This window comes from Anolis carolinensis, chromosome 3, assembly GCF_035594765.1.
Source record: "Anolis carolinensis isolate JA03-04 chromosome 3, rAnoCar3.1.pri, whole genome shotgun sequence".
Taxonomy (NCBI): domain Eukaryota; kingdom Metazoa; phylum Chordata; class Lepidosauria; order Squamata; family Dactyloidae; genus Anolis; species Anolis carolinensis.
The window spans coordinates 75,803,640-75,819,512 of NC_085843.1; the positions used below are offsets into that span (position 1 = coordinate 75,803,640).

At 38.7% G+C, this 15,873-nt stretch overlaps 1 protein-coding gene across 1 annotated transcript in view; it reads left to right on the forward strand.

Annotated features, from left to right (window-relative positions):
• ifnar1 (interferon alpha and beta receptor subunit 1) overlaps positions 1-15,619 on the forward strand; it is a 31,403-nt gene extending 15,784 nt beyond the window's left edge. The window contains exons 4-11 of the mRNA XM_008121994.3: positions 1,210-1,364; positions 1,791-1,929; positions 2,308-2,425; positions 3,899-4,098; positions 5,225-5,379; positions 7,633-7,783; positions 9,126-9,271; positions 11,283-15,619. Coding sequence (XP_008120201.2) covers positions 1,210-1,364; positions 1,791-1,929; positions 2,308-2,425; positions 3,899-4,098; positions 5,225-5,379; positions 7,633-7,783; positions 9,126-9,271; positions 11,283-11,504 — 1,286 coding nt within the window. The 3' untranslated portion in view covers positions 11,505-15,619. The remainder of the gene's footprint in view (positions 1-1,209; positions 1,365-1,790; positions 1,930-2,307; positions 2,426-3,898; positions 4,099-5,224; positions 5,380-7,632; positions 7,784-9,125; positions 9,272-11,282) is intronic.
• Positions 15,620-15,873: the final 254 nt, after the last annotated feature.

Genomic DNA, 15,873 nt, shown 5'->3' on the forward strand with positions numbered 1-15,873 from the left:
GTCATCCATGTTTGTTTACAATTCTGGATGTTGGAATATTTTGGATTTTAGAATTCCAAGTAAGGGATGCGCAGCCTGTTTCATTGGTATTTAGTAGTAGTGGCAGCAATCACTTCCCATTTTAGACATCTTTCCCCAGCTTTCTCTGTGCCCTTCAAAGTTCTCCTGCAGAACTCATTACACAGATTTGTGCTTTTATGTCTTAATGTTCACCTACAGTGTGGAACTAATTCACCCTCCATATCACTTTAACTGTCACGGCTAAATGCTTTGGAATCCTGGGTTTTTTGTTTGTGATGCACCAGCCCACTTTGGCACAGAAGGTGAAAGACTGCAAAACTATAACTCCCATGATTCCATAGCATTCAGTCATGACAATTAAGGTGGCGTCAAACTGCATTCATTCCACAGTGTAGATCAGGCATGGGCAAACTTTGCCCCCCCCCCCCCCCGGTGTTTTAGATTTCAATCACAATTCCTAACAGCCTACTGGCTCTTAGGAATTGTGGAAGTTGAAGTCCAAAACACCTGGAGGGCTGAAGTTTTCCCATGCCTGGTGTAGATGGACCCTTGGTTTCTTGTTTTTTAGTGAAATACTTATGATGTTTGGCTTGGGGGGGGAGGTTACTTCCCTCCTAAGTTGTTTTCTTGATCAAAACATTCTCATGTTGCAAGTTCTTTTCCCTATATTGATTTTTGCTTATCATGAAATGTTAGCGGAACAAGAATTAATATAATCCTGAAGCTTTCCATCTGTAGCAATACCAGCAGTAATATAAAGAAGACATAGGACCCAAAGTTTTACTTTATTTCAGCATGTTGCTATTTACTTTTCTTAAAACTAACTTTACAAGCTCTGATCAGAGCAAAAGCAGCTGGGAATGGGAACTGGAATTAATGTACATTGTTGTGATTTAATTCCAGCCACTTCCAATACTACCATTATTTTTGGTCCATTTTCACCCTTAATTTTCCTTGAGTGGTGGATTTGAGGGACAAATAAAGAGCTGCATTTTAATGCCATGGTAAATAAAAACCAAAGGAAGGCCTGCAAGGACAAGATGTCCACCCCAGATCTAAAGTCCTAGGATCCACTCAGTCTGATGGATTTTTTTTATTCTTTCTTTATATACAAGCTGTCTCATCAGAAGCTGTCAGCATCAATAATATTAATTGGAAGTGTCTTATGTTCTCTTATTTTGTCTACAGCCAAGATTGGTCCCCCAGGAGTGTGGCTAGATTCCATAAACGGAAATGAGAAAATTATCATTTTAAATCCTGAAATAAACAAACCAGTGAAAATGTGGGAAAGTGAGAATTTATGCTACAACCTGACTATCTGGAAAAACTCATCTCATCCTGAGGTATTACATTTCTTTCCATTAACCATTTGAAATTTACTTTATCTTTTGAAATATGCCTGTAAATATAGCTCTGATACCTCATGACATATGTGCTGAGAAAATTACAAGGAGTAATAAGGTTATGTTATCTGGTAGCATTTCTAGGACCAATTTAGTAATTTGGCAGCAAAGTTACTACGGCAAAGTGTAATACTCTGACTGAACGTGTTTAAATGGCAATTCAGTGATGAGTGAAAATTCAATTATAAAGCATACTCTATTCTGAATAGGTTGAAAAGTCATTATGTGCCCTGAAATGATATCAGTTTAAATAAAAATTATGTGTAATAAATGTTGGTCCTGTTTTTACAGTTTCTTCATCAGCTTAGCAAGACTGTGTATAGCGACCATAAGTTATAATAAATTTTATGCAATTTTTTTCTGCAGGAAAAAACTGGGCCTGTTTTTCCAGGTCAATTCATTCATGACCTTGAACCAGAGACCACATATTGTTTAAAAGTGAATGCTTTTCTGCCCTATAACAATGGTTTATATAGTCCAGAATACTGTAAGCGAACCCCTAAAGGTATGAACTTGATATCTATTCATTTAGACATTACCGTTCCCTTCTGCCTTAATAGAAAAAAAGAAAACTTTCCAAATACAAATGAGACTACGTTCAAGAAAACCCATCACTGGAATTGATCAGGAAGTTCCTTAGGTTTATCACTTTCTCTTCTCTCCCTCTTCTTGCCTTGTTTCTAAATGTCATTCTTTTGCTCGGCATCTGAGGTCATTTCCTTCATAACCCTTACCCTGGGGAGCTGTAATTGGGAACCCTTTCAGGCATTCCTTTCAGAGTTTCCTCTGAACTTGCATAGGTTGTATGGCTGGTGCTTGTTTGAAACGTTTTCTTCCTAAAGCTTAATGGACGATAGATTTTTTATCTTTCTTCTCCTTACAGCTTGGACTGGTCTACCTGTTCCTGAACACCTTCAAGTACATGCCTTGAATATGAAGTGTGTCTTGTACTGGGACTATCTGTATGAAGGAAATGTGAGCTTCCTAGTACAAAGCCTCTTGTAAGAATCCTTGCAAAATGTGCATTTTCAGATTGTACCATTGTCTGCTCTTCCTATCTCCTGCCAGCTCTTTGAAAATCAGGGTTTCTGGGGAAAACTCATATTGACAGTCATTAGTAGAAAATGTCCCTGGCAGTGTTTCCTTCTTTAATTAGTTCCATTCTTTTAATAAAATGTCAGATTCCTTGATTTATTTCAGAACAGTCTATTTTAATTTCTTATAGTTGGTACCGACTGCTGGAACCAACCAAAATTGAATCCCCTTGAATTGAATCATGATGTTCCCTTTGGTCAACTTCACCTTTAGCTGTATTTTCAGTAGGATTACTTGCATTTTGTCATTTTTGCTATTTTTCATTATTCCCTTTTATTATATTAATAATAATGGCTGCAATTCCCAAAGGCAGTTAAGAATGTATAACTACAGTGGTTCCACCATCTCCATTTGTTGGGCAGCAGCTGGTGCATTCAATGCAAGTCTGTTCCTCTATCAATCAGGAAAGAGTTGCCTGATGTTCGCTTGTGTGAGCAATCTGGTGTAAGGGAGGAAACCTGCTTATTCCTGGTGCAATGGAAATTGCTTACAGGAATGATGGGAATTCCAATCATCTGCTTCCTAGTCAGTTGGGAGAAAACCACCAGTATTGAAATGATGGTTCTTCACCAGCAACTTCGCTGGACTGGCCACGTTGTCTGAATGTTCAGTCACCATCTCCCAAAACAATTACTTTAACTCTTAGCTCAAGAGTGGAAAATAGAATGTCAGTGGACAACAAATGAGATTTAAAGATGGACTTGAAGCTAACCTTTAAAAATATGATATAAACACCAAGAACTGGGAAGCCCTGGCCCTTGAGTGTTGTAACTGGAGGTTAGTTGTTACCAACAATATTACGGATTTTGAAGAGGCATGAAAAAAGGGCAAAAGGGAGAAATGTACCAAGAGGAAGGCAAACCCTTGGCATGACCATCTTTCGCCTGCAAATCCTCAATATGGAAGACTATGTGGATCCAGAATAGGTCTTCACAGTCACTTACAGTCGCACCTTAAGACTTTACCTCTGGAGGACAATCATATCTGGCAACAAATGATTGCCTATGATGATGAATCAATAGGGAAACACGCCTCCATTGACTGGTCAGCTTTTCCCAGTAAATAGGGACTGGAGGACTTTCACAGTCCCTTTGTATCCACTGAACTAGGAAATATATAGAAACTGTGAATAAAGCAAATAACAAATATGTAACTCATATTCATAATTGTCTCAGTAAATTCTAGCAGATACCAAATAGGTACAGTAAAGGGCATTTTTTTCAAAAATCAAAACCAGTATTGAAATCTACAATATGTCATCCTATGCATACCTTCCATTTACTGTTAGTCAGTGGTGCAAACCGTCAACATGAACAAATCTGAGCCCTAAATGTTGCAAAATAAATGTCTTGTGCATAATCATTCAACTTTTATTGCAGTGGACATAAATCACGGTCCTCTCCTGATATATCAAAGAATTGGATCAACGTTTCAGGATGCGAAAATGTCCAAACAGCACATTGCGATATCTCAGATTTTGTTGGCTTTGATGGAATTTATTATTTTCAAATCCAAGCAGTACAAAACCACAAGAAATCACCTTGGTCTAAAATGCAGCGATTTGAACCTCACAGAGATAGTACGTAGCACCTAAAATAATTATTATTTCTCCTCCTTCTCCTCCTCCTCCTCCTCCTTCTGTACATCATATAGCTAAGCACATAGCTAATGTTACAGCAGTTTAGAAATTACTTATGGTTGTTGTTTTTTAAAAAATGCATATGTCTTCAAAAATAAGTATTTATATGTATGGTTTGTTCATAGGGTTGGGTAGTAATAAGAGTAAAAAATAACAAAGAAGCAGGTTTGTGAGCACTGTGTTGGTATGTTTGCATTTAACGTATTTTTAACTGCTACACATCCCATTGATCTTTTTTCATCCTTTCCTGAAATAGATTTTTTTGCTTAATATTTGGAGGTTGTTTGCTTCCATATTGAGTTGAATATTATGTAAGGCAACCTTCTCAAGCAGCAGAAGTGGGGGGCAGCAATGTATGTCCAAAGCCATCCCTTCTAAGAACCTTTTCACACAGCAAAAAACCCAATTTTGCCACTTTTATTTGCATCCTGAATGGGGCCTGCTGAGCGCCATTACACAACGCATGGTAGGCTCCACCCATATTCCTCCCAAAGTGGAGGGGAAGCGCCAGAAGGTATTTTCTCCACTACCACAGGAAGGAAAGTGTGTTTTGTGTAGCTACCTGCACTTTCCTACCCTTTTCCCCATATGATGGAGGAAAGGGCAGCGGGGCAATGCACGTTGCTGAACGTGGCCGCCCTTTCTCTCATCTGATGTAAGAAGGAGGGAGGGCGTGCAGGGTGCCATGAACTGCCCCATGCACCTTCTCTTTTGCTGACGACTGCCAGCGAAACAGCATGGCCCAAAAGGGCCATGTGAATAGCCCCTAAGTCTCTCAACAACTTTTTAGAGGACAGAGTTGTGTGTGCTGTATGGTCTGTCCTAGGGAGCAGTAGAAGATACTATTCTAAAAAATAACATCTAAGTAAGAGTTTGCTCTTCTTTGTGGTCTCAATGTAGTATTGCTACTGTTTTCTCCATTTTTTATTGAGGAAGAAAGGAATGTAATTTTTTTTTGGAGATAGCACTAGAATCCTCCATCTGAAGCCACTTTTACTGCATGTCATGTCTGAATCTCTTTTGTTAATTTCGAGTATTTAATAAACTAATTGACATTATTTTAAAGATAATCTCGGCCCTCCAAGCATCAAGCTTAATGCCAGTGAAGATTCACTTCAGATTTCTGTTGCTTCACCCGGAGAAGTTGAAAATAATTCAATGAGCAAACTATATCCATTAACTTACCAAATTTGGTACTGGCCAAATTCTTCATATAACAAGGTAAGACTGTTGGTATTGCTCATTGTTATTCTGAAGGCCATTAAATCCTGTATAAAAATAGTGAATTGTAATGTCTACTGTTTCCATCTTTTAACCAGTTCCCTATTTTACAGTCCAACCGAGCCACAAGGATGTTAACTGTTAAACAATTGACATGCCATATTTTGTAAAAAGCCTTTTGCTGAAATAGGATCAGGCCAAGAAATAAAATATTGCATAACGACTCGTCAGTCAGAGTGATAGAAAAATATTGGTTGTAGTTTGCTTTCAAATTGTTCATTGCCCTAAGGCAAACTCATCATTCTTGGTCAGATTTGTTCAGAGGGAGTTTGTCATTGCCTTATACAGAAGTGTTTTTTTTTAAACGGTATCCAGGATGTGCAAAATTATACACATATATGCATAAATTAATTCAGTGGCGTGTTCAGTACATAATTCCATAAAGTAGCATGGACCTTAGGTGGTGGAGAGAATCTGAGTTGTTCTTCACTGAAACAGGAAAAGGTTACTTGGTAAAATACATCTGTTGAGTCTGGATGTTTTAGCCTTCTAATATGATACATTAGATAAAATATTCCTTTTTAATTCCTAAAGTATTTATTTTTAATTCTAAAATATCTCACATTTTACTTCAAATAAGTCATTTTTGATTTTGCAGAAGTAGTGTTATTGTCCTTAGAGAATCCAAGGAGGAGGAAAATCAGGGTTTCTCAACCCATGGTCTAGAGCAGTGCTGTTCAGAGTAGTGGCCATTGATCTGATGCTGACCCCTGAGTCATTGACTGTTGCTCCACAATGAATTTCCATGAAAGAGAAAAAGCAACTGTGGTCAATGGTCGCAAGTACCATACTTCACAGTGGAATAGTTGCACTTTTTATTCTTTTTTTGTTTTTGGCCGAAAAAAGGGAGGTGCGACTATTATGCAGTGAAAACAAAATCCAGCTATGGGTCTTCACTCAGCAGGCAGCCAAGCAAAGTCCTGTAACTAGAAAGGGGGTGCATGTGCACGTGAGTGAATCAAGGGCATGACTTTATGCAAGGAACACAAAAATACCAAATTTGCCATCCCCAAAATGGGGGTGTAACTATTACATGGTGGTGACTATTATGTGAGGAAATACAGTATAGTACCAGCAACTGCCACATTGGGAGGGAAATAATTGCTGGTCCTTGATATCACATAGCCCAAGAGGCCCTGGTCTAGGGAACAATGTCTCATGAGTTGTTGCTGATGCTTGAAGCTCAGGTGTCGGCGGTGGCTGGGAGGGCCTTTGCACAATTAAAACATGTGCATCAGCTGCAACTGTATCTTGAAAAGCCTGATTTGGTCGCGGTGGTACTTGCCTTAGTTACATCTAGAGTGGACTACTGCAATGCACTCTACATAGACAGCTCAGAAACTGCAGTTACTGCAAAGGTTGGCAGCAGGTTACTAACTGGAGCTGGTTATAGGGAGCACACCATGCTACTTTTAAAGCAGCTCCACTGGCTGCCAATGAGTTTCCAAGCCCAATTCAAAGTGCAGGTTATTAATTATAAAGCCCTATACGCTTCGGGTCCAGCCTATCTTTGAGACCACATCTCTTTCTATAAACCAGCACAGGTGCTAAGATCTACCAGGGAGGCCCTCCTCTCGGTCCCACCTCTATCTCAAGTGCGGTTGGTGGGGATGAGAGAGAGGTCCTTCTCGGTGATGGCCCCCCATCTTGGGAATGCCCTTCCAAGGGAGATGAGACTAGCCCCTACTCTCCAAGCTTTCTGTGCACAATTGAAGACATGGTTTTTTCGACAAGCCTTTGACTATATTTAGATTCCTTTATACGTGAGGACCCATAGATTTCACCAAGCACTTTACATGACTGAGATTGATTATTGTTGTTTTATACCTGCAGCTATTGCTGTATTTTATTGGTTTTAATCAGGGGATTTGTGAAGGGAAATATTTATGTTGGCTGTTACTGTTTTATGTTATTGTTTCTGCATTTTTTGTATTTTGTGTGTTCACACCTTTGAGTACTTTGTGAGCCGCCCTGAGTTCCTCTGGGAGATGGTGGTGGGGTATATATAAAGATGATTATGATTAGGATTATTACTTTTTCAGTATTTGTTCTCGTAAACCCAAAACAATATGTTTGGAGTTTGTTGAGGCTGCAGAAGAATCAGTGTGGTTTACACCCAGGCTGCAAAGAAAATCACTTTACTACTTTGTGATCTGGTTTATATTCCATGTTCCCTTTGCACTTGTTTTACAGAAGAAAGAATTTGTGGATAAAACATCGCCACCATATGTAATCTCAGGCTTATCCCCATCCACTCTATACTGTGTTCAAGTGCAAGCATTTGCTCAACAATATAATAAAAGTAGCGAGTTCAGCAATGTAAGCTGCATTGAAATAGCCAAAGGTATGACATATGTAGCATCCGGTATGAAATGTGTTTCCTCTCTGTTCATTAATTATCACCACCAGAAGAAGTGGGGAATTACCAATTTTGGGAGCTGAATTCCAAAGCCACGGAAAATGGGTGAAAGCAGATTTAATCTTTACTAATTTGAACAATTTCCTGCTAAGGACACAAACCTTCTAGATATGACTAATCAGGCATAAACCCAATTGCAGCAGCAATCCATCAATCTATCCCATCTATTGATTTTGTATCTGCCCCCTGTCTCCCAGAATGGGATTCAATATCTATTCATGTTCATGCCACCAGGAACATGCAGTTTTCATTTCTTGATATCATCTTTCTTTCTTTTAATGAAGTTTTGTGATGAACGTTTAAAATACATTTTAGAAGTCCCTTATTTTCCCTGAAAGGAAGATAATAGCCAAAGAAACGTGCCTCCCAAATGGTGTTCTACACTAGCTGTCTGTAGGTAGAAGTTTCATCAGTTACCTATTGATATTCCTGGTCCTTTATCACATTGTGATTGTAGTGGAATATTTATATGTGCATTGTATATAATGCTGTGATTGAAGTACCTGTGGAACCATTACTATAAATTAAACATACTACATTGGATTGATTCTGATCAAGGCCCAACAAGTGTGCACTTCTTAAGAAATATTCCATGTTAACAAAGTGTGTTTTATTAAACTATGACATTTATTGCATTATAGGACAATAGTGTTACTTTATGAGAATTCGTTATTGTGACCAAACCTACTTTCAGATCTTTGTAAAGCTGACATGTTCTCCACTTTGCTTGTTTCAAAATTCAGAGTGAATTTAATTTTTCAAATAGCAAAGAATCACTTTACTGGAGCTATTTGAAATTAATATTTAGGACTTCAAGTGCTGTCCTCCTCATCCCATCACAACCACACACCCATACAAGTATTGATTTAGGCTCTCTACTGGCCTCTGCTGATGAGGAGCAGGGATGTAATACAGTAATTGTAATAAGCCCAAAGTCCACAAATAGGGCATGGCAGGAACAGGTTGATTTGTTAGATCCAGTGGGATGAGAAGGAAACTACATTAGAAAAACCCACAAGAGTCTGCTTCACTAAGGTTATGAGGGAAAGCAATGCACATTCATATATGTGTCGGCACATGCGCAGATACTCTGTACCTGATGCACTGTCTGGTGTTAGGCAGCATGGTGATGGATTAGGCAATAGTTCACCCTTTTAACCGTTAGTCAGTTGACCAATCTCAGCCCCACTTCAGATTGTTTTGCCTGTTAATTTGTCATATTTTCAATATTTAATACTTATTTCTCTCCAACCTTTTTTTTTTGTAGGAAACTTCTTAGCTGTGTATATACCAATTGCAATCTTCGTGGCTGTTATTTTGCTAATAATTGGCTTCATCTATTTTACACACTTCATTTGCAAACAAGTCAAATATGTCTTCTTTCCAAAATGCAACCCTCCTTTGACCATAGAGGTATTTATTCTCGATTTTGTTCCTTTATCATTAAGCTGCAGTGAAATCATTATGTGAAATGTATTTTAGAAAGCAATATTGCAGGTGCTTCTGTATATACAAAGACTTCACAGTGAGCCCAGGCTCTCTTTTTCTGTAGGTCGGATGAAAATCTATGCAGTGGGTGTGGTGCTGTGTGTTTGTGTGTATGTATGTGTTGTCAAAATGGAAATAGTCCCAGAGTTCTGGAGAAGGTTTTCAAGAACTGCTGGTGAATATCTGTCACATGCAAAGATATTTTATGTGAGTGAATATGATTGCTTAACTGAATATATTTATTCAGCTATACATATTACTTTGGCACACCCCTAAACTTCTCTAACACTGGACATTGGATTGGCTTTTTAACAATACAAAATCTTAAACAATATTGTCCCTCTAACAATACACTGGTTATACCCTAAAAGGTAGAGGTTAGCTTTCAAGATTACCTTTTGCCCTCTTAACACTTTACTTTTTGAAGGGTACCTATGCACATATTATCTATCCTCTTATACCAGTGGTTCTCCACCTATGGGTCCTCCCAGGTGTTTTGGCCTACAACTCCCAGAAATCCCAGCCAGTTTACCAGCTGTTCTGATTTCTGTGAGTTGAAGGCCAAATCATCTGGGGAGGCACAGGTTGAGAACCACTGTCCTATACACTGCTTTAAAAAAACCCCACAAAAACAGAGATGGTTTGTCATTGCCTTCCTCTGAAATAAAGCTTGTAGCACTTACTATTTCTTAGCATTCCACCTTCCAATTTTTGCATTTCACAATGCGGAGCTTGTTTCCAAAAGGTATCAAATCCATCTGAACAAATTTTACAGAAATCGAAAAAATGTGCTGAGAATATGCATTCTTTTACTATACAATTCGATTTTCCAAGTCCTGCCAAAGTGACTTGATATTTTGATAGTTTCAATCTGTACATAATATTTTTCCCCTAGCCAACAATGTGCTGTCTATATCTCATTGTTCATTTTTTTTTCATTTGGGGGGGGGGGGATATGATACTTATGGAAACACATTCCCACAAATATAATGGCAAAGTGTCTGTCAAATCTTTTCACATCTTCAGTTATCTTGATCTCCTTTGATCTTAAAATAACACACACACACCCCATAGGCCTTCTTTTGCCACATTTAGCTCAACATGCACATAGGCTAAACTCACTTTTTTTGCATTGTAATTATTATTTATCTTGGCCTGTAATAGCATACTAACCAATACTCCTTCCTCTCTCTATTCCCAAAAACATCAGCTTGCCTTCTCTCACAACATCTAGCTGACTTAACTTGTGGCTGGATGTCACGCCTTCCAGATCCCTCTCATCTCTGCTCAGTCCATGTTATCAGGTGGAAACAGACAGTGAAATACAGAATTGTGTAGCATGAGGAAATAGTTATTAGACATCAGGGAGGAATGGTTACTAGACAGTATGGAAGAAGAGCTAAATGTATAACTACCAGTTTTATTGGGAGGTTTTGCATATTGCATAATATCTGTTTTGGCTTCAGCTCCCTTCAGTTATATTCCAGTGATCCGAACTAAGCTGACTAATGCTCCTGAGAAAAGTCAGTCATCTTTTCAGTATTTTACACAATAGCTTTCTGTAATAGCTCTTTATAGTAGTCTCTCTGTTTTAGCAGGGATTGAGGTGCAGAAAAACAAATTAAAAAGTCACTCTTTTTAGCTGAGGAAACACCTCCCTAGGAATCTCTATGTCCTTCAGTGTGGTTCTGTTTGTAGTCAGATTCCAGCAGAAGTTGCACTGTAAGACATAGAGATTCCTAGAAAGAACATAGTTATCAAATCTGCAAAAGTTAAACCTGCAAAAGTGAAGGGCTGACTATATGGAGAAGTCCGTCTCAAAATGTTTTTTTCATTTGTTTTCAAAACTAAATGGTAGTGTGAAATTGTTCTTACACAATTGAAAAACATATTGTGCTTTTTCCTTATTACTTGCTTTCTTCCTTCTCACCTGCAGAACATTGGAGGAAAAGATGTGAGCAGTTCCTATTTGCTGACTTCAGAAGAGCCCACAGAAGACTGTGTTGTCATCGTTGACAATAGCTCCCCAAATGATGTTGATCTGGTTGACGTGAAAGACCTCAGAGAGCAAGAGGAAATTAGCCAAGATTCTGGAAACTATTCAAATAATTCTGGAAGTAAAGGATCCCTTCAAACCACAGAGCAGAAAGAAACATGAGCCTGTAAAGTAGTTGGCAGAAATCACAAGATGTCATGGATACCAGAAACTTTGTATCCCAAAATAGACTAACAGGTGGCATCTGATATTTTAAATTTTGTTTACTGCTATTGGAAGATCTGCTGGGATGTGAGAAACATGATGGGAAAATATTTACACCATCATTTTAACTGGACATTGGTGTTTAAACATGCTCTATAACATGCCCCTGGTGGCACAGTGCGTTAAAGCGCTGAGCTGCTGAGCTTGCGGACCAAAAGGTGCCAGGTTCAAATCCTGGGAGTGGAATGAGCGCCCGCTGTTAGCCCCAGCTCCTGCCAACCTAGCAGTTTGAAAATATGCAAATGTGAGTAGATCAATAGGTACCGCTCCGGCGGGAAGGTAACGGCGCTCCATGCAGTCATGCCGGCCACATGACCTTGGAGCTTGGAGGTGTCTACGGACAACGGCGGTTCTTCGGCTTAGAAATGGAGATGAGCACCACCCCCAGAGTCGGTCATGACTGGACTTAACGTCAGGGGAAAAACCTTTACCTTTACCTTTTAAAACACAAAAAAATCCTGAGAACATATATGCCAGTATGGATACTAGGCATGTGCGATCCATGAAAAAAATGGTTCAATACTGGCTTCAATAGTAGGGGGCGCTGGCGCTTCATTTCTAAAGTCATTCCAAATTTTGAAGCAAAAAATTCAAAACTTTCCGAAAATTTGGAATCTTCGTATATACCTCGTTAATAGCAGATGTGCACGCGCATGAAGGAAAATATTATTGTCAATGGGGAAACTTGAGGGGCTTCTCTCTTCCTCATTTTTTGAGATATCCTAATGAAATTTGCTACAGCGGTAGAATATGTTTCCCACTGTTAGCTCACCAAATCTAAGAACGTTTGACTTATCCTCAGATTTTTGGCAAATTTTCAAAGTTTTTATAAAAAACATTTTTTAATAATAACAAAAATCTGTTCCTGGTTTGGAAATGTTATTTCCTGTTTCATTGGGTTGTCTTTACTTTAAAAATCATTTTTCTACTTCAGAAACTTTGTTTTTGTGGCTGAAACCTTGTTAAATTGGTGGACAGAGACTCAACAAACCATAATGTGCTATTTTTTATAGGACGATGTCCCTTGCACAAAGACAAAGTTTTGGCAGTGTAATAAAGTTTTGCCTTATTTTTATGACAAAACCAATTAGGAAATGACATTTATCAACAAGGAACATAAATCATAGCACGCCATCAAATCACTCCTGACAGATGGCCATCAGCCTCTGAATAAGGAAATCTGTTCCTGGTTTGAAAGTGTTATTTCCTATTTCATTGTGTTTTCTGGGGCTGAAAGTGTGTGATTTGCTCAAGATCACCCACTGGATTTCCATGGCTAAGTGGGGAATCAAGCCACAATTGTAGCCCAACTCTCAAACCACTATACTACACCATTCTGTCTCAAAACGGGCCCGCTTCTAACCAGGAGGGAAAACGTTCAGGAGTGGGTTTCTTCCTATGAGGCTTAGCCCGCTTCTAACCAGGAGGAAAAACACTCAGGAGTGGATTTAAGAGCCTCATAGAAACCAATCAGGAAGGAAGGGGGTTTTCTCTCCTAGATAGCAGCGGGTTTAAGAGCTCCATAGAAACCAACCAGGAAGGTGCGTAGTCATGGTGGAGAGAGGGGCACATTAGGACTCTGAGGAGAGTGCCAGCTCTGGAGGGTGACTGGGTAGAGCAGCAGCTCCCTTTCCCCCGTGGATTAAGACAGGGGAGAACAGCAAAACCGGGAGGTCAGTCGAAGGTCCAAAAGGGTTCTCCACTTAAAGAAAGAAGAGGAGGAGAAGGAGAGAAGAAGAGACACGCGGAAACATAGGAGTGAAAGAAATAAAAGGGTATCGGAAAGAGGCAAGGGGACACCCATGAGAAAAGAAGAAAAAATCCTGGGAAACAGAGAATGGAGGGAGAAACAAAAGAGCAAGAACAAGAGAGGGATCAATTTATATTGGGACTAGAAAAGGAGGCTGACCATGAAACAGATTTGTTGAGTTTACGAGGGGGCTAAAAGTAAACAAAGGGAACACCCAGAGCGTGGAAGGAAGAGGGGTGTGGAAACCAACCAGGAAGGGAAGGGGGTTTTCTCTCCTGGATAGCCAGGAGAAAAAACGCTCCAGGCTTGGTTTCTATGGGGCTCAATGCTAACCAGGAGATTGGTTGAATTAAAACACTTTATCATATATCCGAAGGTTATCCAAAGATATTCCGAGGCATGGGCGCCAACGCTTCGAATTGGAAGGTTAAATTCAAAGCGCCAAACCACCTTGGAACCCCGTTTGGATTTATTATGATTAACGAATTTATTACGATTAATGACGATTCTGATTAATTTGCCCATGCCTAATAGATACCAAATTGATTGTTACAGTATTAATTGTAAATACAAGTCTTCTGTAGCAGTTTTTAAAAAGTACTGAAGGGTGGTTCTCCAACTTTTCACAAGGAAGAAGGCACCTCTCTTCTGACTAAATGTATGCCCACATTGTGAGTGTTGGTTGATGTTGGGGACTTGCCAAGCATAGGTTGATCATTGGTGCCTTAATGAAATCTTACGCAAGTTTACAATTTCTTTACACAATTGTTCTGCCAAGCTTAGTGTTTAGCTGCAAGTATTACAGTCCTGAGTTAAACAATGGTTATAGCTCAGGAATGGGAATCCCTGTTGACAATGAATCTCTATCTCTACTGGTTTCAAGACCTATATTCCAACCATGGTGGGGTTAAGGGAACAGGACAAGTTAAATGTGGATTATTTAAAATAGGAAAGCCTTTACTGGTGTCACCCAGGGAATCAAATGACAATCACTGACCAGACTATCAGTGTTTCTCAGAATATTTTTTAAAAAATCATTTCTGTGTCCTTTGTTTCATATTTTCCCCTTCTAGTCTACTTTCCATGATGGAAGGATGAGTATTAATATGTCTTTAATCACTGAAATGTTCTGTTATTACAGACAGCAACCTTTCATTGATCCATTTCTGTGCCTTCTGGCCCAATGCTAATGAAGGAGAAGGAGATGTTCACGTTGACTGTAATTTTGTTTCTTCAAATAACTTGTGCAATTTGATTTACCTTTTCTTCCTTCCACAATCTCATGCTCTCTTTTACAGACATTTGTGGAACTGAGACACCACAGTGGTATATTCCATTGTGTCAGTCTTCCACTCCACACAGTCAAGATTTTACTGAAATCTGAGCTCCTGGCGCATGTTGTATGTATGTGTGATTTTAATGTGTTGAGTAGATGGGTCTAGGGTTAATATGTTCATTTATCAATCTTCAGTTATACTTTAGGTACAGCAAAACGAAACCCAATGGCCAGCACACATCATTTGAATGCCCATTGTCTTTTAGCCTTATTTTTAAATGTCAGCTTGCCTTCCAGGAAGCATATCTGAATTATTTGGTTAAAGGTAATTCTATGTTTATATATTTTTTTAAGCCAAAAGGGAGTGGTATGAATGGATATTTTCTTACAATCTTTCTTAGCTATGAGTCGTTTGTAAGTTGGATGCTTGTAATTTGGGGACTGTTTGTACTGTATATGACTATTCCAGTGCTGGTTTTAACCTGCTCCAATTTGAAAGTTATTTGTATGCTTCACAGTCAAAATTCAACATCTTCCATTGAACTATTGTTGTATAGAAAGTGCATCAACTTTTAAACCCAATTGCTGTTAATAGTGAAACCCACACAATGTTTGCCTTCTGCTTTCACTTATCCCTAGATACTCTTAGGATTAGCAAAAAACTAACAAAAAACAGAAATTGGTGTTAGAATAATTCCTTAGTTCTATCTTTATTGATAGTTTATGAATGTTGTATTGAATGCAGATGTGTACTGTAATCCAGTCATATCATTTGCTGAAGCTTTAACCTCAGGGAAAACCCTTGACCATTTATCTCAGCTTGTGAGAACTAAATGAGCAAGACTGTACTCCTAACCCATCCTGAGCCATTGAAACAGTACTTGTATGTGTTCATGTTCTTGTTTGGGTCTTGTTGCAATTTTTCTTGTGTGTTTTATTTGATGTCACACTCCATTATCACAAATAAATAACGACAAAGCAAAATAACCCAAATCTAATCTTTGTTTCAACTTCGTATATAAGACAAATAAAGGATATGATTCATTCCAAGAGTGAAATTTATTAAGGTGGCACCTTGCTATTGTGAATTAGAGACAATATTTACAAGTAGAAATGTTATTTACCATTTATTAATATAGTACCATTGATGTACATGGCGCCTTATAAGTAAAACAACCAAAAATTAATCGGTACTGCCAAAAACATAAAATCTGAGCTACGGTATGTGCATATACACCGAA